General features: G+C 43.0%; 1 protein-coding gene across 1 annotated transcript; it reads left to right on the top strand.

Annotated features, from left to right (window-relative positions):
• The first annotated feature begins 1455 nt into the window (after positions 1 to 1455).
• ERICH5 (glutamate rich 5) lies at positions 1456 to 25024 on the top strand. Its single transcript, XM_046023238.1, has 3 exons — positions 1456 to 1834; positions 21474 to 22385; positions 24147 to 25024. Exons 1-3 carry the CDS (start codon positions 1777 to 1779, stop codon positions 24257 to 24259), a joined length of 1083 nt encoding a protein of 360 aa, XP_045879194.1. The 5' UTR covers positions 1456 to 1776; the 3' UTR covers positions 24260 to 25024.
• The last annotated feature ends 2338 nt before the right edge of the window (positions 25025 to 27362 follow it).

The following is a 27362-nucleotide window of genomic DNA, read 5'->3' as shown; positions in this document are numbered from 1 at the left end:
GTCAGGCCTATGCTGCGGGAAGAAGAGGAAGAGGGGAAGAAGGGAAGGGAAGGGTAAAGAAGGGGAGGAGAAGTGAGGTAGAGAAGGGAGGGGGGGAGACCGCTACACACCGTAAAGACCATAGCTGTGTACCGCCATGACTCATACAGGGAAATACATCAAATTTTAGGCAATTTGAGCATCCAAGTTAATAATGATGGTGTTAGGATCTGAATTGTACCCCCCCCCCCAATCATATGTTGAAGTTCTAAACCCCTGTGGTTTGTAATGTGGCTGTTTTGGAGACAGGACCTTTAAATAGGTAATTAAGGTAAAATGAGATCATATGGGTGGGCCCTAGTCCAACATAACTGGTGTTCTTGTAAGAAGAGGAGATGAGGACAGAGATAATTACTGTGGGAAGACCATGAGAAGATATATATGGTGAACACTGCCATCCCAACCAAGGAAAGCCTTCAAAAGAAACCAAACCTACTGCCACCTTGTTCTCTGATTTCTAGTCTCAGAACTATGAGAAAATGAGTTTTTCTTCTTTAAGTCAATCAGTCTGTCGTATTACAGCTCTAAAAATCTAACACAAATGGTAACATGACCCATTGAATAATGTAAGAATTCATGAGTTTTTATTTCTTATAAAGAAATGAATAATAAATGGAGGAAAAGGGAAAGTGCTCCCTTTTACTGTAGAATGCCAACTAATAAATGTAGAAGGAATTATGTGATTAGAAAAACCACCATTTGATAACCATCATAGTAATAATTGGTCCCAGCAAGGATATTAATGTATGCTAACAGTGGCAGATAAAAGTTTGATAAGATATAGGATGTTAGTTTTAAAGTTAATTACAAGGAGTAAATTACAATGAGTAAAATAGTAACTTTTTGGTGGCAAACTTGGCAGACACTACCTTAAGTAACCGGTCAAAGTTAACATCATCAATAAGAGAGGAAACTGACATCATGTGCTCTTGGTGGGAATTCACAGACGACATAACATTGTGCATTCCAGCCAAAACTGCACTGCCTGAAAACAATTATAAGGAAACACCGGACAAACCCAAACTGAGAAATATTCTACAAAATAAATGGCCCATTCTCTTAAAAGAGGTCAAGGTCATGAAAGACAAAGACTGGGGGAACTACTTCAGATTTAAGCAAACTAAAGAGAGGCACAACAATTAAATGTGATATGTGGTCCCGGATTGGACAATTGACTGAACTTGACTACCAGGTGGATTAAATAGTATATCAACAGCAAACTTCCTCGTGGTAACAGTACTGACGTTATGTAAGAATAAGACTGCCATCCGAAGCTAGTCTACCAATCAATAGCCACTGACCACAATCGCCTCCTCCCCTCTCCAGCTATTTAGTGATGATTCAGATGAGCCCTCCCAGCCCTTCGCCCTTGCCCGGACACCGTCCCTATCCCTGCTCCTGAAACCTTTTCCCTCTCCTCCTCGACTGCACTCTCCACTTTCTGCCCACCTGGCTCCCTGTCCCTGTTCTCTCCAGCTTCCTCGCTCTCCCATCCCTGACCACCCCCACCCAGCCCCCTCCACCTCTGCGGCGCACCCTCCCCTCCCCAGGTGCGCACCGCCACGCCAGTGCGCCGCGGTGCGTTTGCGCTCCGCATCCGCCGGTGTCGGGCGGGCAGAGTTGCAGGAGCGCTGCGCAGTAGGTGCGTTCTGCGCGGGATCCGAGCTCCCGGCCGACGCCCGCGCGGGGCTGGGACAGGTAGCGACGCTGGTCCACAGGGCCGCCCTTCTGCCCGCGATGGGCTGCTCCAGCAGCGCCCTCAACAGGGCCGGCGACAGCAGCGGGCTCCGCAGAGGTGAGCAGGGGACCCGGCCCCTACCCCGCCCAGGCCTAGGTATTCGAGTCGGCTTGCTCCCGGGAGGTCCGAAAGGTGCGACTCGTGTCCGCCCCGCCCGGCAGGGGGCGGGCTGCTCGCTGAGGACCGGAGTGGGCCCTGCGCGCCTCGCGACTCACTTCGGAAAGCCGCTGGACCCGCGGTGCGGAGGTCCCCGTGCGCCTCGCCGTGCACGCTGCCCGGCCAAGGGCCCGCCCCGGTAGGGCGACCGGGGAGGTGGCATTCAATCCCTACCGCGGCTGGCGGCGGGTTCCCTTAAACAGATGAGTGTTTTCCGACCCTTAAAAGAGGTGCTCTTTTATCTTCCCAAAGTACGAACTTTCAGATTATATAAAGCTGCAAACTCACTGGGAACTGGGAACTCCTCGTCTGGTCGTGAGGAGAGACGTGGTACCCATTTTTCTTTCGAGACCTTGCCCTCTCGTCAGCCTTTCAGCATCAAAGATGGTAGAGGTGGAGGGACGTTCACTCCATTAAGTAGGTTCTTGCTCTTTTGAAGAGGTCAGATACACCCTCCCCTATCCTTGGCTTCAGTGTTTCCTGACGAATATCCATGGGGTAAAATGTGGTCATCACCTAAATTCAACAAGTATATTTTGGGCGTCTATTATGTCGTAGCCAGGTGTCTGGCTAGATGCTGGAGATACAAGTGACCCTACTTTGGGGAGTTAGGGATCAAAGAGACAGGCAATAAACAAGTTAAATGATTAAGTTTCTGACAGTGAGAAGTGCTGTGAAAAGAGTAAGAACAGATTAATTAACTAGAGAATGACGGGGTTTTATGTGCACTTCTTAGATTTTGAATGGCTAACATTTTTAGACAGTTTCGAAGGCTAAGCAAATTCCTTTAAGTTAGCTTGGAGTCGTACTCAAGGCTAACGCTAGGGGAAATTTTATATTCCGGTTAATTCCTGTTCAGAGGTCTTCTTTTAGCACCTTGTGTTATTCCAATAACAGAAACGTCTTCCCCTCTGGTTTTGTAGTAGAGAGCACAGGATTTTCGTGAATGCTGTTTCAAAGTTCAGACGCTGTGTCCTAGTCAGAAGTATGTTTGTTGTGTTGCAGTCATTTTCATGGTGTATGATAAATTTATTTCTAAAAGCAATAAAAAGTTTGGAAATAGGCAAAGTCATTAAAACCATATATATAAAAATGATTCCAAACCCTTTGTCTTTGACAACGATATGAAGTGATGGAAAAATCCATTCCTAATGTACAATACTTGCTAACCTTTCTTATAAAGAAACGAAAGCCTCATGCTTTCAACATGCTCTCAAGAGGCCAGTGCAAAATAATAATAATAATAATAAATTTAAAAAAATTTTTAAAGAGGCTAGAACAAGGAACAATTTCTTTCATGTTTCATTTTATTTTATGAAACCACGTAGATTTTGCATTCTGTTCCATGACAAATCCTTGTTGTTTTCAATACGAAAAACTGAGGAAAATTGATGCTTCAAGAAGATAGACCATATTTTGGTTTTTCTTATCCCCTTCTGTGGCCCCAGATATCCCAGGAGTAGCATACTGATTTAAGAAGCAGAACACTAGGGGCACTTGGATGGCTCAGTGGGTTAAGCCTCTGGCTCTTGGTTTTGACTCAGGTCTTGATCTCATGGTCGTGGTCTCATGGGTTGTGAGATGGAGTCCCATCCTGAGCCATGCCTCAGGCTCCACACTCAGCAGGCGTGGGCTTGAAGAGGCTAACCCTCTGCTCCTTCCCCTTGCATGTGCTCGCTGTCTCATGCCCCCCCCCCCCAAATAAATAAATGGGGGCGCCTGAGTGGCACAGTTGGTTAAGCCACAGACTCTTGATTTCCACTCAGGTCATGATCTCAGGGTCCTGGGATCACTGGTGTGGGCCTCGGCGCCCAATGCAGAGTCTGCTTCAGGATTCTCTCTCCCTCTCCCTCTGCCCCTCCTCCTGCTCGATCATGCTTTCTCTCTCTTTCTAAATAAAAGAAATAAATAAATATTTTAAAAATATATAAATAAATCTTTTTTCTTAAAGCTGAGCACTATATCATCATTATAGATTTTATTTTTTACTTTTTAAAGATTTTATTTATTTATTGAAGAGAGAAAGTGCACACACGCATGTGAAGGATAAGCAGACTCCATGCTGAGTGCGGAGGCTGGGCTTGATCCCAGGACCCTGAGATCATGACCTGAGCTGAAATCAAGGAGCTCAGCCACCTGAACCACCCAGACACCCCCATTATAGATTTTTTTTTTTACTGATAAAAACATGACTCTGGGGAATGTTACTCTTAGGGAAGGGCAAAACTATCTAATAAGGGGAATGAGTTTTTAATCCTTTCAAAACATAATGAATAACCTTGTTTTTATTTTTTTATTTTTTTTAAAGATTTTATTTATTTTTTTGACAGACAGAGATCACAGGTAGGCAGAGAGGCAGGCAGTGAGAGAGAGGGGGGAAGCAGGCTCCCGCGGAGCAGAGAGCCCGATGCGGGGCTCGATCCCAGGACCCTGGGATCATGACCTGAGCTGAAGGCAGAGGCTTTAACCCACTGAGCCACCCAGGCGCCCCTAACCTTGTTTTTAAAAAGAACATTTTATCACCAGTATTAATAACCATCAATATAAGTCACACCCTTTCATTTTCTACTCATGCTTTCCTCGTTGTTCTAAGTTTTCCTGGATGTTGTTCTGAAAGAAATGTTAAAATGCCCAACAACCAGGTTTAGTGTATAGAAAATTAATCCACTGCATAAATTGCTCAATGCACATATTGAATCAGTCAACAGGTGTATTTTGCTTCTGATCCCCAATCACACAATACTCTCTTGTAATTGGATACTATTGTATGTTCATCAGCATTTCAACTCCATGATCTTGGAGGCTCAATAAATAATTCATTCCTGTTTGTGCAGCTTAAAACTTCTTTAAATCCTAAATACAATCCTAAGTCTGTGTGTATGAGTTTTAGATTAAAAAAAAAAAATCCAAGCTTATTAAATGTCCTATAAGTACCTTTATTAAGTGTACCCCGGTGCCTAACAATACTTGGCACATAGTTGTTGAATTAATTACTTCACTTAATCTTTATGACAATACTCTAAGTATGATTATCTCCATTTCAAAGATAAGGAGCCCTGTGACCTTGGGCACATTATTTACTCTTCAGAGTCAGAGCTGGGCTTTGAATTCAGGTCCTCTGCTTCCAGAGCTTGACCTATTTCTCCTTAAACCATCTTGTGATAACTAGATTTAAATCTGGTTTTGCCTCAGATCACTCTGGATCCCTATTAGAGATGTATGTCATCCACTTTCCAAACAACAAAAGAAATCTAATAAAGTATAATATAGTATTATAATTTAATAAATTTAATAATATAATTATAGTTTTATCATAATCCCTAGATAAGATCTATAGTAATAAATATGATACAATTGTGATATACAATAAATACATTTGTTCTATATTAATATATAATAAACATATTTTAATAAGTATTTATTTATCCCAAATGAGTCAGTAAAATATGAACTTTGTATTTACTTCCAAATATAAACTAGGAATATTTGGAAGACATTTATTTAACCGTAGAGCTATTCTGAGCAGAGTACATAGATGTAGAGAAACTTCCGGTGCCCTCCCACAGGGATACAGATAATCCTCATATCCTACCAGACATTCTTTAAATTCACAATATCAACCTTAAAACCACATGGGTTGATGTTAAAATATGTGAACTAGCCCGTAGACTGGATTTGCATTGACAAATTCTGAATTTTCTGTTAAGTAGCTTAAGAATTGTCATACATGACATAATATTAGCTTACAAGCAAAATGATCATTAAATAGTGGTTTGGGCTAGATTACCTCTGAGATCAATTATGACTCTAAAATCCTGTACCATCAAAATACGAAGGTACTTATTGTCTGGGCTTAAATTTAAATCAGATTGCAGCTATTTGGTTAGGTAGCTGTTAGGCTAAATAGGAAAAGCCCTTCCACTGATCACATGGCTGTGTTTGCTCCGACCCATCAGACACTGAATCCCACCGAGCTTCTTTCCCTCACCTCTGAAGGTGACTGACTACGGAAAGAGATGTTGGGGACCAGGACACAGGTGGGTAGTCAGATAACTATCCAGTGTTATCAAAGTGTTGAACAGTGCCTGGTATATGCTAGTCACACATGGGTTTTTACTGAATGCCCTAAAATGTGGGAGGAAAGAGGCTTTTCTTTCCAAAAGGATGATCAGACAGATTGAGTGTACTTTCCGTATTTGTGGAATCAAGTCTAAATTTGGGGACCATATTCTGTTCAAAATTTCTGTTCTTTTCAGCACCCCGAGGGTCTGGTGGAATTGAATACAAAGGTTGTGTTGATTTTAGGGACTTTAACGGACCCGTGGGTCTCTAGGTCTTCGTACCTGAAGCTTCCCCCCTGTGCTGCCAGCCTCCTATGTCCATGTGTGATCCTTGCTCTGCTCTTTCCTAATATAAATGCCAACTGTTTCTGGCAGACTTCTTCCTGAAATCTTCCAGCTTCAGCACCAGCATGGACGAAGTCAATAGATGGTCATTATTGACAAATTCACTGCTTGGTTAATAGGTACATTTCCACTGCTAGCTATAATCATTTGTTTATTCTACCCTCAACTCTCCACTAGCTGCTTGGAGTCCGTGTTACCAAGGCAATTGAATGAAGCTTGAATTTCATACTGTTATGTGAATTGTTCTTTGTACTGCAGAGATGCCTTCCAGCCAATATTTTCACACAGTGACATTTCAGTCCTAAGTAGACAAACGTTTTTGTTTTGTAATTGAAGTCTAAATATCATCAACATTAAAACTCATTTTAATAGGCTTGGCTGCAGATATTATATATAAAAATGGGATTTCTTCCTTTATAATGCTGGAAGTCAGGGCGCCTGGGTGGCTCAGTCGTTGGGCATCTGCCTTTGGCTCAGGTCATGATCCCAGGGTCCTGGGATTGAGCCCCGCATCAGACTCCCTGCTTGGTGGGGAGTCTGCTTCTCCCTCTTCTACTCTCTGCTTATGTTCCCTCTCCCACTGTGTCTCTCTCTGTCAAATAAATAGATAAAATCTTTAAAAAAATGCTGGAAGTCTAGACCAAGTCTAGTATGTCTTTGTGTCCCTTCTAGATCCTGGCACACAGAGCTTGGCAAGTCTTTGTGGTTCGGTGGTTATTACATACAGCTAATTAAAATAGAATATAAGAACTGCATACATGGTTCAAAAATTTGAAAACATTTGAAAAATGCATGCTGTGAAAAGTATACCTCCTGCCCTATTCCCACCACCTGCTTAGTTCCAATCATGCCCATGGGTAAATACTTTTATCAAGTGGGGGTTTTTTGGATACTCTTCCAAAATTTGTTTATACATTGTAAATATCATTTCCCACTCCCATCTTCATTATACAATGTAATTTTTAAAGGTTTTTAAAATTTATTTGTCAGAGACAGAGCAAATGAGAAAGGGTGCAAGCAGGGGGAGTAGCAGGCAGAGGGAGAAGCAGGTTTCCCACTGAGCAAGGAGCCCGATGTGGGACTTGATCTCAGGACCCTGGGATCATGACCTGAGCCGAAGGCAGACACTTAACCAATTGAGCCATCCAGGTGTCCCTATAAAATGTATTATCCCCATTATTTTTCACCTTGTATTTTTTTCACCAAACAAAATGGAGATCTTTCTATATTGATATATAGAGAATGTCTTTCTCCTTTTTTACCCTTGCTTAACAATCTATTGTGTGATTTGTTTGACCAGTCCCCTACTGATGGACATTTGGTTTGTTTCCAATCTTTTCCTGTTGCAAACAAGGCTGCAGTGAATTCCTTTATATATACATCATTTTGAATGTGCGCAAGAGTAACTGTGGAACCATTTCCCAAAAGTGGCATTACTAGGTCAAAGGGTATGTGCCTTTGTGATTTTCATGGATAACTGCGTAAATGCCTTCCTTAAGACTTGTACCAGTTTACTCTCTCATCAACAATACAGTAAGTTTTTTTTTTTTAATAAAATTGAAGGATTTTTGAGATTAGTGCAGCCACATCAAACATAGGCTTGGAGGGGAAGGTAGGAGACAGGTAAGAGTTCGCACTTGGTTCCCACTCTGATCCCCACAAGAACCTTCTAAAGCAAACATCAGTATCAGCAAAAACAGGTAGGAAACTGCAGCTTAGCGAGGGGAGATAACTTGCCCGAGATCTCAGAGCTAGCAAGGGGTAGGGCTGCAGCCCAGTTCGTGTGACTCGGGAGCCCCTTCTCTTCTCACAGTCCAGTTCCATCTGGGGTCCAGCCCCGCTTCTGCCATAACTCGTTGTATGGCCTGACCTGTAGGAAGGTACACAAGCTACTTCCTGTAGGAAGAACACAATCCCTGTCTGTTCGGTGGGTGCATGGGTGGATGGCTGGATTGACAGAGATGGGGTTTCAAGGGGATGAGGGTACTACATGGAAAGCCAAGGGAGAGTAGGAATCAGGACCCAGGGAATAACAGAAACTTGGAAGGCAACATTGGCTGAGGTGGGCTTGGGAAGAGAGTGGGTTGTGGAGAGGGTCTCCTCATCAGGCAGGCAAGTGTCAACACAGCCAAACAAAGCTTCACTGTGTTCTTTTAAATCATGCACCTGTCCCACGTCCCAGCTAATGTGCACAGTTTCACTTCTGTGTTAATGTTTTACAACATCGAGTTTAAAATAAAAACCTACCACTTGTGGCGGGTTCCTGCATGGCTCACCAAAACTGATAAAGAGCACCAAACTTGGCCAGGCTTCAGCGCCTGGTATGTTTAAGGGTATGTAGTTCCAGGTAATTTTTGTTTGTTTGTTTTTAAGCAAAATACCAGACTATAGCTCTGAGTGTTAATGTCTCGAAAGCATTAAAATAACCTCAGAAACCTCTTTACTTTCCCAGAGACATTGCTGTTGTTGATGTTCCTTGATCCCCTCCCTGGGAGTTGCTGTCTAGCTCTAGAGTTCTTCTTTTGTATATATTCAAGCATATCGGAGATTTGCCCTTTAAGGATGAGGACTGAAGGAAAAAACTCACCCACATTTAAAAAAAAGATTTATTATGTATTTGAGAGAGAGAGAAAGAGTGAAAGCATGAGCCAGGGGGAAGGGCAGAGGGAGAGAAATCCTCAAGCAGACTCCCTGCTGAGCGAGGAGCCCCACACAGGGCTGGATCCCAGGACCTGCAGATCATGACCAGAGATGAAATCAAGGGCTGGGTCGACTGAGCCACCCAGGTGCCCCACATTGTTATTAATAGCTAAACGTCTGTGGGAATTGCTTTATGAAGGTGGACAAAATAGGCCAGGTGATGATTGTATGCTCAGAAACAAGGCATGGTCGTTGGAAATAGGCAAGGAAAAGAAAGGGCAGCCTGTGTCAGAGGGGCAAGTTCAGCTGACATCACTTTCTTCCCCATGGAAGGGTCCAAGGGGCTATGGATCCCCAGGATAACTGAGCTGGGCTGCAGTGACTGGGTGGGGTAGAGTCCCACACCTTAGGAAGGATGACCCTCTTTTCTCAGACTACATACTCAGCAGTCCCTTTGGCTGCTCCTCTAGACTGGCTTCTCCAATAAGACAAAGACCTCAAGACGATAACATGTTTTTTATTCATACTGAACACTCCTCAACATTCGAGTATGTATGGTTCTGAACACTTGCTTTGAGATGAGCACATCTTATAAGGCTGGTTACATAAGTGAAGTGTCCAAATGGGCCTTAAATAGGAAAGTCAAGATATAAGATCAAGAAGCATCCATAGACAGCAAAATGACATTCCTGCCCTCTCTATCTGCTTTAGGGTCAGCAAAAGTCACATTTCATTTACAAACAGCACACTCTATAGCCCTGACAGTGTAGTTCAAAGTGGGCATCAAAATAGCACCAATTGGGGCGCCTGGGTGGCTCAGTGGGTTAAGCCTCTGCCTTCGGCTCAGGTCATGATCTCAGGGTCCTGGGATCGAGTCCCGCATCGGGCTATCTGCTCGGCAGAGAGCCTGCTTCCTCCTCTCTCTCTCTCTGCCTGCCTCTCTGCCTACTTGTGATCTCTCTCTGTCAAATAAATAAATAAAATCTTTAAAAAAAAAAAAGATACCCACCATTTAAAAAAAAAATAGCACCAATTAACATCAGCTAGGATAAAATGAACTTGACCTCATGAGCCAAAGATTGAAACTTCTCTATGTTTCAACAAGCCTTCCCTATGACCTGAGCTCTAGCCTTTCCTGGCTTCTTTGCAACTATTCCAGATGCCTCTTCCCCATCAACCTCCACCCCCACCATCACCCGTCCCAACCCCCCCACCCCCCACTCAGCTTTCCAGAGTGAACCTTTCTCTCAGTGATTGACCTGCCTCCTCTCCATTAAAAGAAAGGTCTTCAGGATCTACTTCTTTGGATGCACCATCAAACCAAGTTATTGTGTTTGTTTTGTTTTGTTTTGTTTTTGTCTATGAGTTAATTGCCTGTTCCTCTTACCAGCATTTTCCCATTTGGGGACAATACTTCCTCAAGTCTAAAATATATTTGTCCTCACATTCAGTGAAAAGGACCTTTCTGCTTTATTCAGAGGCTTGGTTTTTTTTTTTTGTTTGTTTTTTTAAATTTTTTATTTTATTTATTTGACAGAGAGAGAGAGATCACAAGTAGGCAGAGAGGTAGGCAGAGAGAGAAGGAAGCAGGCTCCCCGCAGAGCAGAGAGCCCGACGCGGGGCTCGATCCCAGGACGCTGAGATCATGACCCGAGCCGAAGGCAGCGGCTTAATCCACTGAGCCACCCAGGTGCCCCCAGAGGCTTGTTTTTAAACGTCTTTATAAAGGGTCCCTGCAGGATGAAAGCATGACACACTTTGCAGACTGCCCTGATTGATCTGTCCTTATTATCTTCTCAGTCTCGCCCAGCTAATGCTCCTCTAGTCTGTTTTTTCTTTTTAGTAGAAGGAATGCTTTCTGACTTTTTTCTTTTTAGTAAATTTGCAAAAGAAAAGGGAATGTTAAAAATATTAAGTTAGTAATAACACAAGTGGTACAAAAATTAAAAATCATAAAAATGGTATGTGAATGACCAAAGTTTTTCTACAGTTATCAGATCTTATTTTGCTGGGTTACATGCTCTTGTATTTTTGCTGCTATACTTAAAAAAAAAAACCACACAACTTTTATTTTTAGATTTATAGAAAGATTATGAAAATATACAGAGAGCTCCCACAGACCCCATACGCACTTTCCCTTATTATTAACATCTTATGTGAGTAGGGCATGCTTATCACAATTAATGAACCAATACAGATACATTATTTTTTTAAGATTTTATTTATTTATTTTAGAGAGAGAGCGAGCAAGAGCGGGAGGAGGAGCAGAGGGAGCAGGAGAAGCAGACTACCCCTGAGCAGGGAGCCCGATGAGGGGCTCAATCCCAGGACCCTGAGATCATGACGTGAGCTGAAGTCAGATGCTTAACTGACTGAGCCACCCAGGCGCCCTCCGTACATTATTATTAACCAAAGTCCATGCTTTATTCAGATTTCTTCAGTTTTTCTCGAATGTCCTTTTTCTGTTCCAGAGTTCCATCCAGGATTCCAGAATGGGTTTAGTCATTGTGTTTCTTGACTATGACAGTTTCTCAGACATGTTTTAGATGACCTTGACAGTTTTGAGTACTGGTCAGGTATTTTCTAGACTATCCCTCAGTTGGGTTTTGTCTGCTGTTTTTTTCTTTTCTTTTCTTTTCTTTTTTAAAAAGATTTTATTTATTTATTTGACAGGCAGAGATCACAAGTAGGCAGAGAGGCAGGGTCGGGGCGGGGGAGGGGGGGAGCAGGCTCCCTGCTGAGCAGAGAGCCTGATGCGGGGCTCCATCCCAGGACCCTGGGATCATGACCTGAGCTGAAGGCAGAGGCTTTAACCCACTGAGCCACCCAGGTGCTCCTGTCTGCTGTTTTTCTTACAATGCTCCTGGGGTTGTGGGTTCTGGGAGAAAAATGACAGAAGTAAAGTGCCCTTCACATCACATTATCTCAAGGGTACACATTCTCAGTATGACTTATTACTGCCTCCTTAAGCTTCTCTAATCCTCCATTTGAAGACTCTGAAGCTTGGGAAAGGGTAAATGTAGGAATTTATTTTATACTCTCATCTTACCAAAATATTCTAGCTTAATCATTGCCGTGATTCTTGGTCAAAACTGCCTCTTCCTAAATCAAAGCTTTTTCTTATGCCCTACTTTATGAAGAAGCTCATTCAATTCAATTTTCAAATGTCTGTTCCAGAGCCTCATGCTGGCCTCCCAGGAGCCTAGGACTGTAAGGGGAAGACAAGTGCCTTTTCATTCTGGAAAAGAAAATCCCTCACTTCCCTCAGTGCGATCTGTACTGTTCTCTCACTGTGGAGGCAAAGTCATCTGAACCGAGTGTGGGTCCCCAACCTGAGAGAGTCACAGCAGTGGTCGCCTGAAAGCTCTGGGGTCCTACTCAGTCTGCCACTGCTCTTCTGGTCCTAGGGCTTCAGGGGAGCACTGACCATCCACCCATCCATTGTGAATACGACTGCTCTGCTGTAAAATTTAATATTGGATCCCAGCTCCCAATTTGCTAACTGCTCATGGGAATACTCAGCTTCTCAGGTACGGGCACCTGCTCCTGGCCACAGGCCTTCGTAGTCTGCACCCCCCCTCCCCCCGAGTCAAGCACAGGCACCGTGGCCGAGCTAGGGGAACAGCCAGCTCACACCAGTGTGGCCACCTGCTCGCTGCCCTTGGAGTGCAGGGTGGAATAGAACATGCATTAACCTTAAGTTCAGAGGAGAAATCAGAAGGCTTTTTTTTTCTGGACCTCCCCAAGAAGGGGGGCTTAGGAAACCCAGCTGGTTCTGTGACATGAAGGAAGCTTGAGAAAAATCTCCCTCTCCGGTGTGGAGCTCACTTAGACCAGCCCTGGCCCTTGACATTGCTATATCAGCGTACTCACCTGATCCCCAGTGCTGACTGTACGACAGGCGAGTATGAGGATGGAGCCCTGACCCTCTGTCTAAGGACGAGCAGCAATGCCCATAAAGAGTGAGGGACACAACACCCAGCAGTTCTGCGTGTTCACCATCCCCTTTCGTCTTTCCTAACCTGTACCCTTGTGCCTTTCCCTGGGGACCCCAGAGTGCCGCTGTGGATACCCTAACCACATGGGGATCTCGTCTAGATACAGATCTTGGTTCAGTGGGATCTGGAGTGGGGCCCATGAGTCAGCAAACACACAAGCAATAAAATAACTCCCGGGTCACGCTGATGCTGCAGGTTCTGGGCCCATAATGGGCCTGAAAGCACCCAAATCTTCCAGGTAGAATCAGACTTCCTTGGGCTTGAATCTGAGTTCTGCCCCTCACAAGCTGTGCACCGCTCCTAGATGAAGGTTCGTGATCTGTCTGTGCGGTAATTTCGTCTGCTGCGTGCTGGGGATAATAACAGACTTGCCTTGTGGAGTTTTTTAGGAAGACTGAATGAGATAATGTACAAAAAGCTGAAGGTAGGGACACCTGCGTGGCTCAGTGGGTTAAAACCTCTGTGTTCGGCTCAGGTCATGATCCCGGGGTCCTGGGATCGAGCCCCACATTGGGCTCTCTGCTCAGCGGGAAGCCTGCTTCCCTTCTCCTCTCTCTACCTGCCTCTCTGCCTACTTGTGATCTGTGTTTGTCAAATCAATCAAATCAATCAAATAAAATAAAATCTTAAAAAAAAAAAGCTGAACTCAAAGCGCCTCAATGAACAGGAGCCGCTGTTGTTCCTCCTGGAGAAGCAGGGTGGGTGAGGTCTGTTGAGGTTGGTCAAGTGCCACAATGTGGGCTTGTCAGAGACATGATCTGCACTTTCTCTCTCCTCTGCCTCGTTCATTGAAATGCCTTTGATTTTGAGACTAGATTTCTGCCCAAATGCTGGATCCCTGGGTGCCAGTAGTGAGCAATCAGTCAATGAAAAAAAATGACTTTCTCAGTGGTGAATACTGTTGGTCATTTCAAAAGTGATGTTTTGTGCAACAGCTTCTTTGAAATAAGAGTTTCTCTTCTAGGAGTCGAAAAATAACCAAAGGAAATGAAATTGGAACATGATTTCTGCAGGAGATGACAATTTGTCATTACTTGGCCCTGTAGCTCTTAAATATCAGCCTTTCCCCTCCCTGGCCCTGTATCTCTGCATCAAGTGTTCCAGAAGTGTCTCCCCAACGACATGGTCTTGTTCCTCTACAGTTAAACCTCAACATCAGGTTTACCTTCAAACTTGATCGAACTTACTCTGGGATGGTGAAAACTCATCTTAGAGAGTTCTGTTAGAAGGATGGCTTCTCCAGTCTTTATTTACCCTCTTATAGGATTTTTGGTCATGTTTCATACTTCAGTTACGTGGGGTTTTGCACAAGTTCTCCTCTCTTCAAAATGAGCACCCTGTTCACATCTGCCCGTGACAGAACGCACTGTTGGGGATGAGCCCACGAGGACAGTGTTTGTAGACACTTTGGTGAGAGAAACGGGCAGAAACATCTAGAGCAGCACCACTGGTGGGCCCACAGATGTTTGCTGGATAAATGGTAGGATGAAATTGAGGACAAAGCAGAGTAAGAAAAGGAGATGATGAGTAGACTCTTCCCTGGGGGCTGATGCCTGCTGCATCTTGGTTCCCTAAGGTCCAAAGTAAAGAACCTAGAAATGGTGGCAGCGAGGGAAAATACCAGGGTGCCCCTTTCTCACCAACTCTCTAGAAAACCTGCGAGGTCTTTGGGATGTCTAATATGTCACAGCCATGGGCTGGGAAATATTGACCTCAGGTTTTCCTCCTTGCTGGGTAGAAACTTTTCATGTCTGATCAGGGTAATGAACTGAGTTGAAAAGCTTCCATCATAATGTGAATTTCAGGTATGTTAGCTCTCGTTCTAATCCCTTCTGTAATGTTGCCTAGTATTTCATTTCTTTGTGTGCCTATCACAACGGTGCTTACAACAAGGGTTCTGTTAGTTCAGCTGTCACAATAAATTTGTGCACGGATCAGCTTACAACAGAACCAAGAGAGATAATGAGCACCAAAGGATTAGGCCCAGAGCAGTGTATGATTTGATAAAATGTAGGGTTCAGAAAACACACACATCTTTTTTTTTTTTTAAGATTTTATTTATTTATTTGACAGACAGAGATCACAAGTAGGCAGAGAGGCCGGCAGAGAGAGAGGAAGGGAAGCAGGCTCCCTGCCAAGCAGAGAGCCCAATGTGGGGCTCGATCCCAGGACCCTGGGATCATGACCTGAGCCGAAGGCAGAGGCTTTAACCCACTGAGCCACCCAGGTGCCCCAACACATACATCTTTAAACAACTTTGGATGTGGAAACAATGCGTCCCTCCACAGTATTTATTACATAATAATACCGATTAGGCCAAGAATGTCTCCTGTGGGTGGACCAAAGATCTCACTGCTTTCCAAGTTTGTGTGCTAGGAGAAAGGAAGTCGTACCTTCTTCACTTTCCAGTGTTTAGGGGCAAGTTTATCCCAGCTCCTCAATGTTGCAGTTCATTCTTTCCGTTGCTAAGTTAGCTGTGATTTATGGCAAGGCCACCAGGAGGCCATAAATGACCTTTGTGAAATTGGAAAAAGATGCCCTCCCCACTCCTGACACCCCTTTGCAGGTGCACAAAGGCTGGAGTTCAGCTCTCCCTCGCCCCTCGGCAGAACACCCACTGTGGTGAGAAACTTGCACCTGCATGGCTGTTGCTGCCTTCGGTTTACCAAGTACCTGCTCACGTCACAGACTCTGTTGGGGACCTACACACATTATCGCCTCAGTCAGTTCTCTGAAGAGGCCTGAAAGGCAACAGTCATATCCCCATTTTGCAGATAAGGAAACTGAGGTCTTGAGGGCTTAGGAACTTGCCCAGCTCACACCATCAATTAAATGGTGGAGTCAGGATTCACACCCAACATCAGAATAGTCTGGAATGCACTGGTCCAGCTGAAGAGAGAGGAGGTTAAGCAAATCCCGAAATTGTATTTGCCCCAGCAGGTGGGGATAAAAATCCTCTGAAGGATAGAAATCTGGTGCCTGAAGGGAAGTGTTTGTGGTGACTGCAGACTTCATTCTTGTGCTCTTGGAGAAGTGGTTTGAAACTACCATTTGGGGGCGCCTGGGTGGCTCAGTGGTTTAAGCCTCTGCCTTCGGCTCAGGTCATGATCTCAGGGTCCTGGGATCGAGCCCCGCATCGGGCTCTCTGCTCAGTGGCGAGCCTGTTTCTCCCTCTCTCTCTGCCTGCCTCTCTGCCTGCTTGTGACCTCTCTCTCTGTCAAATAAATAAATAAAATATTAAAAAAAAAAAAAGAAAGAAACTACCATTTGTTTTCCAGCTGTTTCATTTACTTACTCCAGTAGCTCTTTGTTTCTGAATAAGCTTAGAGGAAGGTACCAGAGTCGGAATGAATGAAATTACTTTACTTTTCTGTTTGTCTACCATCCTCTCTTCCTTGCTAGCGCCGTCGACTGAGGTCTAATACCGGTGATGGTTAACATGGGTTATCTCCAGCGGTGCCAGTCACGAGCTAGTGCTTTCCTCTCGCAAGGCGACACACAGAATCCTCACAGCAACTCTGCTAATACTGTTCCCACTTTACAGCTGGTGAAGCTGAGGCACAGAGAGCCATCATCAGGCTAGTGAGGACAGGAATCAGGACTCAGACCCACTACCTTCCTTATGGGTGTTGTTTTCAAGGTCATATGATCTCTGTCCTCCTTGAGAACAGATTACCCTCTTCTGTCACATAAGAGAAAGAGCTTTTGAGCTGTTCATTAAGAACCATGACCTCCAGGGGAGCCTGGGTGGCTCAGTGATTTAAGTCTCTGCCTTCGGCTCAGGTCATGATCCCAGGGTCCTGGGATCGAGCCCCGCATCAGGCTCTCTGCTCTGCAGGGAGCCCGCTTCCCCCTCTCTCTCTGCCTGCCTGTCTGCCTAGTTGTGACCTCTCTCTGTGTCAAATAAATAAATAAAATATTTTAAAAAAAAAGAGCCATGACCTCCAAAATACATTCATTTCAAAATTCAAGCAGAATGCACTTAATCGATACAAATATAAAATAAATGTGTCACTATACTTAGAACATTCTCTCTCTCTCTCTCTTTTTTGGTGTTCGTTTTATTTCTTTTTTCCTCTAAGTTTTTATTTAAATCCCAGCCAGTTAATATACAGTGCAATATTCATTTGAGGTGTGGAATTCAGTGATTCATCACTTACAAACAGCACTCAGTGCTCATCCCCACTGGTGCCCTCCGCAGTACCCATCACCTGTTTAACCACCCCCCCCCCCGCCCGCCGCATCCCCTCCAGTCATCATCCTTTTATTCTCTATAGTTAATACTTGGTGGTCATTTTATTTTTTTATTTATTTTTTAAAGATTTTATTTATTTATTTGACAGACTGAGATCACAAGTAGGCAGAGGCAGACAGAGAGAGAGGAAGGGAAGCAGGCTCCCTGCTGAGCAGAGAGCCCGACTCCCGGCTCCTTCCCAGGACCCTGGGATCATGACCTGAGCCAAAGGCAGAGGCTTTAACCCACCGAGCCACCCACGTGCCCCATTGGTGGTCATTTTAGTATATGTGCTGCTGAAGCGAGCACATTGGTGGTCATTTTAAAGATGTTTTATCTCCTTTGGGTTACTGTAGGAAAATATTAGAGACAGTGGCATTCTTCTGTAACATTTCCCACTTTGGCTGGCAATTTTCAGGGTGTATTATAAAAATGTTCTCTGTTGAGGACATTTGCCTACTTCAAGCCTATCTGTAAGATTAGGAAAATCCCTAAGAATGAAAACTGATACTGTGATCACGGGCATAGATGTTCTAGTTATGTGGCAAAAATTGAGAGATCGCTTGAACACTTGTGACACTCTTTGTGGATAGAGAACTTTTCACAAAGCTTTTGATTTTGGAGAAAAAACTTGGCTGGGCATAATATGTCTTTCAAAATATACAACTTAGTGACTTTGTTTGGGGTGTGTTGTGACATTCCCCGCGGCTTTCTGCTCTAGAAGATTGATGCCTCTGGAATGCACCCACAGCAGGCCCAGCTGCATGGAAATCGTCTGTCTCATATAACTGACAGCTCTAATCACTGTAATAACTATTTTACCGGCAAATATAATTTGGCAGACATCTGTGATTAGTATATTAACACATTTCCCTGTTAATTCCCTAAGGCATCCACCTCCAGAACATCCCTTGTGAGATCTAAATGAATCCTCTCGTCATAATGAAGTTTCTTTATAGGCCTGAGAAATCCCTTTTGTTAAGTGGCCTAAAGGGCTATTCATTTGAAAGCTGCATTCATGATGAGACCTGAGGGAGAGCCAAAGGATAGCCTTCTCTCTGTTCTGACATCTGACTCCCGGGGGGACCCACTGCCAGGGCCTGGAATTGCCCCCAGTCCTTCCCAAACTCTGTTGCTCCAAGCTTCGGTTTATATTACTTTCCACCCGGGGCTTCAAACCCAGTCCCAGAGGCAAGATGGGAAATGATTTGATGTGAACAGATGTATTAAAAAGAGAAACAGGAGTCTAGTCAGTTAAGTGTCTGCCTTGAACTCAATTGAGTTCAAGATCTCAGGGTCCTGGGATCGAGCCCCACATTGGGCTCCCTGCTCAGCGGGGAGTCTGTTTCTCCCTCTGACCCAATCCTCTTGTGAACTTTCTCTCTCACTCACTCTCTCTCAAATAAATAAATAAAATCTTTAAAAATAAATAAATAAAAAGAGAAAAAATTGGCAATGAGTTGAATTAATGATAATACACAAACTAGGAAGGGAAGAACTATGACATTATTAACTCAGGGAGAAATGAAAACTAATTTATGCAAAGTAATAGCTTACTGTTTGGCTCAGTTCCTCCTAGCAGACATGCTCGTTCTATGGACAGGTACCTGGATATTGATTTACCCAAATAACAACATAATTCCTATTTTCAATGATTGCTAATATACAATGGCTGTATTAAAAGGAAATGTGAATGTGTAAAGGGAGAGGGTAGGGGGGTGACAGAAGTGGGAGAGGAGGAAACCCAAGTCTTTTTTTTTTTTTTAAGATTTTATTTATTTATTTGACAGAGAGAGATCACAAGTAGGCAGAGAGGCAGGCAGAGAGAGAGAGAGGGAAGCAGGCTCCCTGCTGAGCAGAGAGCCCGATGCGGGACTCGATCCCAGGACCCTGAGATCATGACCTGAGTCAAAGGCAGCAGCTTTTTTTTTTTTTTTAAATTTTTTTTTTAATTTTGTTTATTTGTCAGAGAGAAGGAGAGAGAGAGAGAGCACACAGGCAGGCAGAGGTGGAGAGAGAAGCAGGCTCCCTGCCGAGCAAGGAGACCATGCGGGACTCGATCCCAGGACCCTGGGATCATGACCCGAGCCGAAGGCAGCGGCTTAACCCACTGAGCCACCCAGGCGTCCCAGGAGCCCAAGTCTTTATTTTCCATAGTAGGGGTGAACTGAAATGCCCAAACTGAGAAATCATGAAGTAGCAATTTGCTTAGAGATATAGAAGAAAAATATCTGTCCAAAACAGCTAAATAAATTAAGACACTTGCCCCTAGGGAAGTGAGAGGAGATGCGAGTTTTTGTTTTTATTTTTGTTTTTTAAAGATTTTATTCATTTATTAGACAGAGAGAGACACAGCGAGAGAGGGAACACAAGCAGGGGGAGTGGGAGAGGGAGAAGCAGGCTTCCCTCTGAGCAGGGAGCCCGATGTGGGGCTTGATCCCACAACCGTGGGATCATGACCTGAGCCAAAGGCATACACTTAACGACTGAGCCACCCAGGTGCCCCAGGAGATCCCAATATTAGCTGTGCATCTTACATTAGGTAATGAGATGTATGTACACATATATAACTGGGGTTGGGAGTCACTTAGGGAAAAAAGGTTAAAAATAATGAAAAGAAAAACAATTTTCAGGGATAAAAGAAATAGAAGTATATCACCTAGAGGCCCATTTTAACATGTTGGTTTATTTCCTCCCAGTTATTTTCACCCTCTGTTTGTGATTGTCTTTCTCTTCCCCCTCTTTCCCTTCCACCGATTAACAATGCTGTAATCGTACTGTGATAAAATTGATAGCTAACTTACTGAGCACTTAGGGGCACAGCAGACTGTGTGCTAATACACACTTTACATGCATCATTTCATTTGATTAACCCCACTGTGCGTGCTGATATTTTAACTTCTATCATAATTATGTTCTGACATTAGCGTATGATCTTCATAATCATCTTTTTTTTCATGGAATAAGAATATTCCATCCAGCAGAATATGTATCTTTCCCCCAAATTATTTGACTTTTAAGCTGTTTGCCATCTCTTGCTGTTATAAAGAATACTGACATGATACACTTAAAGCTTTTTCCTGACATGTATGTTTTTACGATAAATTTCCAGAAGGAGGATTCCTGGGTCATAGAGTAGAATCAGGTTGCCAAGTTACTTGTCTTAAACTGTGTAGGGCACGTTTACATTCAGTGTTTAATGTGATGCCTCATGTAGCTTGGAGACAAGTAGTGAGAGAGAGTCACTGTCATTTTATAGATGAGATACTTAGGAGCTAAGTCTTCAAGGTCAGACAGCTGGAGGAAGGGCCAGAATTAAAATGCATGGTTCCCAACTCTTTCAGGACTTCTGCCCTCCTCCAAAATGAAATGAAACCCAGGCTGAGCTGTCCCTGTACTTTCCCTTCCCAGATGTCTTGGTCTTCACCTACTGGAGCTTCTCTGTCATGGGATCCTTTCCTTTCACTGAGGGCCATTCTTCTTCAGGAAAAAGGAAGACCTTTCTAGCAGCACAAAAACCACAAACTGAAATCTTCTACCAGGGCTAAGGAGGAGAAAGAGCAAGAAGCAGAAAGAACAGGAGAAAACAAAGTGAAATATGCTTATTTAGAAAATGGGACAGGAACCATGAGAAGGTGTCTGAGGAGCAAACATGAAAACACCGTGGTTTTGGAGGACCTTAACGCTTCAGATAAGGTGTTTGAGCTGAAGACAGTAAAGAAGTTTGACTTAGGGAGTGTTAGGGTCATGGTATGGCCTTTCTTTATTCAGTTTACACAGGACTTTCTTGAATGTTAAATCTACTCTTTTAAAAAGATTTTATTGATCAATTGATTGATTTGAAAGAGGTGGGGAGGGGCAAAGGGAGAGGCAGAGAATCTCAAGCAGACTCTGTACTAAGCCTGGAGCCCAACGTGGGGCTTGATTCCACAACCCTGAGACTCTGACCCAAGCTGAACCCAAGTCAGACGCTTAACCGACTGAGCCACCTAGGCGCCCCTAAATCTCTTTCTTTTTTTTTTTAATTTTTATTAACATATAACGTAGTATTAACCCCGGGGCTACAGGTCTATGAATCGCCAGGTTTACACACTTCACAGCACTCATCATAGCACATACCTTCCCCAATGTCCATTATTTCTTGATGGTGGTATTCTTTCTCAGGCTAGAAACTAACCAACAATTTGATTTTTTTTTTCCTTTTTCTCTTCCAAATGAATGATCAAAAAGTAACATTAAATATGTATTTTCTTCAATCACAGAAGAAAGTGAGTCCTGCTCTGCCCAACCCAAACCACGGACACTGGGAAAAGAATCCAGTCTTTATGGCAAGGTGGAAAAGGAAAGTCCTCCCCCCTTCGAGAAGCTCAAGATTTCAGCAGCGTCTACAGCTAACGGTGTTAAATCCATCCATGAACAGCCCCTGGCAAACAGTGCTGCGGATCCACCAGCATCCACAGGAGAGGCTCAGGCTCTAGATGGACCCGAGGAATTGGGGCCACCCCAGCCAGGTGGCAAAGGTGATACTCTGGGTCTAGGAGGAAAGAAGAAAGACATGGGAGCGGTGACAGAGGCGCAGCCTTTACAAGGAAATGCTGAGACCGAATCTGGAGGAACAGACCCCAAGTACACCAAGCCTTTGAGGACCACAGGAGAGAGGGGCTCTCCAGGAGCAGTGGAGGGTACTGAAAATCCACAAACTGCCAGACAGATGAAACTTCTAGGAACAGCTGAGAAAATCCCTCCTCTGGAAGCAGCCAGAGAGCCACAACCTCAAGAAGCAATGGGCAAAGGTGAACAGACCCAACTCCCAGAAACAGTTCCCAAGGAGAAGGAATCTCCAGAAGTACTGGAAGGAAGTCAGTTTGTGGAAACAGCTGGAGAGCAGCAACTTCAAGAAACGTTGGGGAAAGATGAGCAGTCCCAACCTCTAGAAACCATTCCCAGAGAGAATGAAACACCGGAAGTGTTGGAAGGAAGTCAGTTTGTGGGAACAGCTGTAAACAGTGAGTTGCTCCAGAAAACTCCTGAAGGTCCCAGAAACATGGAGCAGAATCAACTTGAAGGAATGATACCTGGAAGCATGGAGCATTCAGTGGGAATTCTAGAAATAGGAGCAGATATGGAAATGGTCAGGAAAATTCACACTAATGAAGAGGACCAACACATTGAAGGTAAAGTTATGCCGGTTGTGTAGATGTGCTGCATGAGAGATCATCCCTGGGGATCTCTGTTTCAGGTGTTGGACTTCATTTGACCCAAACCAAAAAGGCTTCCATACCTGGAAAACAGGCTTTTGGCTCTCCAGCAGAAATTTTCTACACTTGGTCTTAGCCAAATGGCTGGGAAGCAATCCAGCAAAAATCTTCTAAAGCAGCGCACCTGGGTGGCTCAGTTGGTTAAGCCACTGCCTTCAGCTCAGGTCATGATCCCAGAGTCCTGGGATCGAGTCCCGCATTGGGCTCCTAGCTCTGAGGGGAGTCTGCTTCTCCCTCTGACCCTCTCCCCCCGCTCTCTCTCTCTCGCTTGCTCTCTTTCACTCTCTCTCTTGCTCTAATAAATAAAATCCTTAAAATTTTTTTCTAAAGCATAGTCTGTCTACAGTTTTTAACCTGGAGTTGTCATTGTTGAATGCAATTGGATGGTGAAGGCAACGTGTTAAAAGTTCTGAATTTTTCCAAGTTTACTTTTCATCGGCCCATGTATGGCATGAAGATCCAAAGTAGAGATGAATAGGTGGTTAATGGAGAACTCACCTAATGAGAGAATGCCCAACTAATGGATAGAACAGGGCAGTTTTCATCTTTGCCAATTTATCCTTAGGAAAAAATAAATCACTGTCAGTCTGCTGCTGTCCTCCCGCTGGCTTCTTGTCCCTGTGAGAAGACTAGAGACAAGGCATCACCTCTTGGCATATGTGTTTTTAAAATGTACTTGACCTGCATAAAAGATGGTATCTATACTGTTCTTTATTAAAGTCATAATTTAAAAAAAAAAGTCTTCTAGGCCATGATCTACATTTTGATGAGTTTTAGCTGCATATTACTGTATAATTGAGTAAAAGCATTCATTCATCTGCTTCTTAACTCATTAACGACCACGCAGCAGTTTTTGAGTCCCAGTCGTATTCCAAGTGCGGGGGCTGCAGGGGTGAGGGATAGACCCTGTTCTCCAGGGGCTCACAGTCTGGTGGGAGGAAGGCAGAATTTAAACAAATTACCACAATCTATTGAGGTAAGTGCTTTAATGAAGGTGTATAAAAGTACTCCAGGAATAACAAGGGAGGAGCAAGTAAAAACATGTATTTGTCTGACTAGGGTTAGCAAACTTGGATTGTTAGGGCCTAGGAGAACAACAGTGAGTCAAGTGAGGGGCACGCGTTATATCTTGGGGAGCCCTGGGGACGGTAGTGAACAGATGCACCAACTATTAAAAGAGGCAGCTGCCTCTTGGCTCTGTCCATGAGCATGGGGGCCAATGTTGTCTATGCTGACTTCTTAGGGAGACAAATTTGTATCTACAATGTCCAAACTTTTATTTATTTATTTTTCAGATTTTTAACTGTTTGTAATTAATGATTGTTTTCTTTAAACACCAGCATGGCCCAACAGAATAGGTTTATGGGCATGCCTAGACGACCTTTTCATTTAAATATAAATGGAACTTTTTATTTATAATATGTTCTGCTCTCACTTCTTGGGCAATTCTGCAGTCTCATTTTATATAGGGGGATGCCAAGGTAGGAGATGTCAAGTGACATCGGCCATTCAGAGGATCCGAGAGAATCAAGGCAATTGCCTCTCTTGACCCCACCAGAGAAACTTACTAATTAGACCTAGAGAACAGAAGCTGCCCCATTGGAAATGAACGGTCAGGTACTTTATTGTTAATGACAAATGAGCATCTCTTAGTATCTCCTTTGGTTACTTTTCCAGGTGAGACAGGAGAAAAGGTTGAAACAGAAGCCGAGAATGAGAAAGGAAGTGAAGGGCCTGGAACAAAAGAAGAAGAAACAGGGGAAGCCATGGGTCTTCCCACAGCCACATAGATTGGCGTGATCAGAGAAGGATGAACGGACACAGTGTGTTGTAACAGAGAGAAGAATGGACTGAAGTGTGTGGGTATAGATCTTATCTTTTAATGTGTATGTATTTTATACGAAGAGTGTGGTTATCATGTTCTTGATTACGTTGTTCCATAAAACTTCTAAGCTGTACACAGTTGTCTTAGGCACTTAGAATAGTAATACATCCAAGACTGCAGCACCCATCGCCCGTAACAAGTAGGGTATACAATTACTGGAGGGTGAGGGTGGTTTCTTCATTGTGGTGATAGGTTTATTCTGTTTAGAAAATGAGACTCTAAAAAGAAGGTATAAGTCTTAGCTGTAGGGGGTTGGAGAAAGGAGTTAGCACATATTAGGGAGCTCATGATGATAAGGTTACACAGTTATAATTACGATGGGATAAGAAAGAATAACAACGTCAGGGCAAACTATACCTAGTGTTTCTTTCCTGTTGTAGAATTTAAAGCTGGTAGGAACCTTGGAATGTGTGTCCCTCTAGTTACGTCTCACCTGAAGTCTGTCTACTGCAGCCGACTCTCATTTATCACGGTGTGTTAAATGTGTTAACAAAATCCTCATCAAAGGAATGCATCTCTGGTGCTATTAAGATCAGGCATTTCGACACCGAAAGGCTACACATTTTCCATGTGCCATTTTGAATTTTACACTTACGTGAAGGATTTCAATTGGTGTTATCCTTTCTACTGACATTAAAGGTATTTTAAATAAATGGACTTTTAAACGTATTTCAGAAGCAACAAACAATAAGAATTCAAACCTAGTTTAGGGGGGCTCCTGGATGGGTCAGTCGGTTAAGCATCCTTCTCTTGATTTTGGCTTAGGTCATGATCCCAGGATTGTGAAATCTAGCCCTACACAGGGCTCTGTGCTGAGCTTAGAGTCTGCTTAAGATTCTCTCTCTCCCTCTCTGCCCCCCCCCCCCGCCCCACCCCTGCACAGTCTCTGCGTGCACTCTCTAAAAACAAGCAAAACACCTAGTTTAATTGCCTATGTGAAGTTTATTCCTTGGGTCCTTTTATTTTTGTTTGTTTTTAGATTACTGTGGTTTAATGTTAGGCATTAAAGGTAGACAGGAGCTAAGAAATTAGAATTTAAAAACCATTTATAATGGGGCGCCTGGGTGGCTCAGTCAGTTGAGCATATACCTTCGGCTGGATCCCAGGATGGAGGCCCGCCTCTAGCTCCCTGCTCAGCGGGGAGCCTACCTCTCCATCTCCCTCTGGCCCCTGGCTTGTGCTCTCTCTATCCCAAATAAGCAAATAAAATCTTTGAAAAAATAAAAACCATCTATAATATTTCATTAATGTTAAAATGATGCACCATCAGAAGTTACTTTTTAAGAATTCTTCCAAAATTCCCAAGGGATTTTGGTAAAAGATTATATGTGAATGGTAACAATGATAGCAATCTTGTCTACCCTTAAGTGCCTTGTGTTCATGAATATCAGGATAGAATTACATTTTGGAAACACTTCGTGTCTTTTCTTATTTGCAAATATCTATTTTTAAAGATAACTGTTCAGATGAATTAACTAGACTCTTTTACTTTAGCTTTTATATTAAAATGACTACTAAGATGACCTGTAAGTAATTTCAAGAATATAGGCTACAGGGAAGAATTATAATCTTTATTTTGATTTTAATATTAGTTTATGTTCGTGACTTTAAAGAGTGGAAGTAGACAGCAAGAGGAAGTGCTTGAGTAGGTGACATCCTCTTTTCTGCCGAGTTGCTGGATTGTGATTTTGTTGAGAGCAAGGACCCTTTTGTGTATCTTTAATGCAGGCATTTAGCCCTTTCAGTGGAACAGGAAAGGTGCTTGATAAATATTTGTCAAATCAGTAAATGAATAATGAATACCAAGGGCTCCCATTTACATTTAATTCATTAAAAAAGAATAGATTTTAAAGGTCAGTTTGTGTAACACTGACATTTTCATGAGGGCTGCCAAGCTCAGTAACAAGCTATGTATTTGGTGTAGTTCTGATAATGGCACTATGTCATGGCCAGGAAGTGAAATAAATCAGAATTGATATAATGTCTTTCAAGCTGCCTTTTGTAATCCAAGAGGGTTTTCTCTGACCAAAAAGTATTTTTAAACAGATATTAAGTAAGTAACAGATATCTAGTAAGGAGAAAATGATAGCGCTTAGTGTAACTATGAATGATCACCTTAAAAAGTGGAATTGTATTTTGTGTCAAGTACTCAAATAGTAGGCTTCATTTACTTAATAGACATGAAGGTCCATTCTCTGTTGTGTAGGTTTTTTTTTTTTTTAATCGGTAGCATGTGTTAAAGAGACCTACTCAGAACTGGTTCTTGAAAGAACTCTGTCTCAAAGGCATTAGTATAGAGTTATAAGTTTTCTAATTGTTTATTAATCTTATTATTTCCCACTAATTTCCAATAATAATAAATTTAAATTAATAATTCTATTATCAATTTCCATTAATTACTAAAATAATTTATTCTTAGATTTTGTATCTAAATTTATATACATATACATTTCTGGCACTTTTTATACTTTGGCCTTTAATGTGGCTACTAAACATTTTTAGAAACTGTTCTTTTAGATGATATTAGTAATTTTTGATTCAAAATCTATATATTAAAATGTTCCATAATATGTGACTATTCTAGAATTGAAACTTCTCATCTAAATATTTAGTTTTTTAAATAAAGTAATAAATGCCTGTAGTAAAACTCAATACAGAAAGGTATAAAATGGGCAGTGAAGTTCTCCCTCCCTTATCTTTAGTCCTTCCATGAAAAGATAGGTTTTCTTGCATATACTTCCTTCCACAAGAAGGTGATATATATGCCATGCTTTATGCCTATGCTAAAACGGGTGTATTTACAGATCCACATTTTAAAAGACAAATGAGAATTTACACAGCCCTTGTGTTGTGAAAAGTGCATGTAAAAGCACTAATCTATCCTTTCCTGTGTTAGATTTTTTCTCTTTTGCCAAGACCGACAGACAGCATAGCCCAGGGCATTCTTCACTCTGAAGAGGGAATCAGTTTTGCCCCAGATTTAAAACATAGAAGTTGGACAAAAGGCT

The sequence above is a fragment of the Meles meles genome, chromosome 1, assembly GCF_922984935.1.
Source record: "Meles meles chromosome 1, mMelMel3.1 paternal haplotype, whole genome shotgun sequence".
In the NCBI taxonomy this organism is placed as follows: domain Eukaryota; kingdom Metazoa; phylum Chordata; class Mammalia; order Carnivora; family Mustelidae; genus Meles; species Meles meles.
This window is presented reverse-complemented; position numbering and strand designations above follow the sequence as displayed.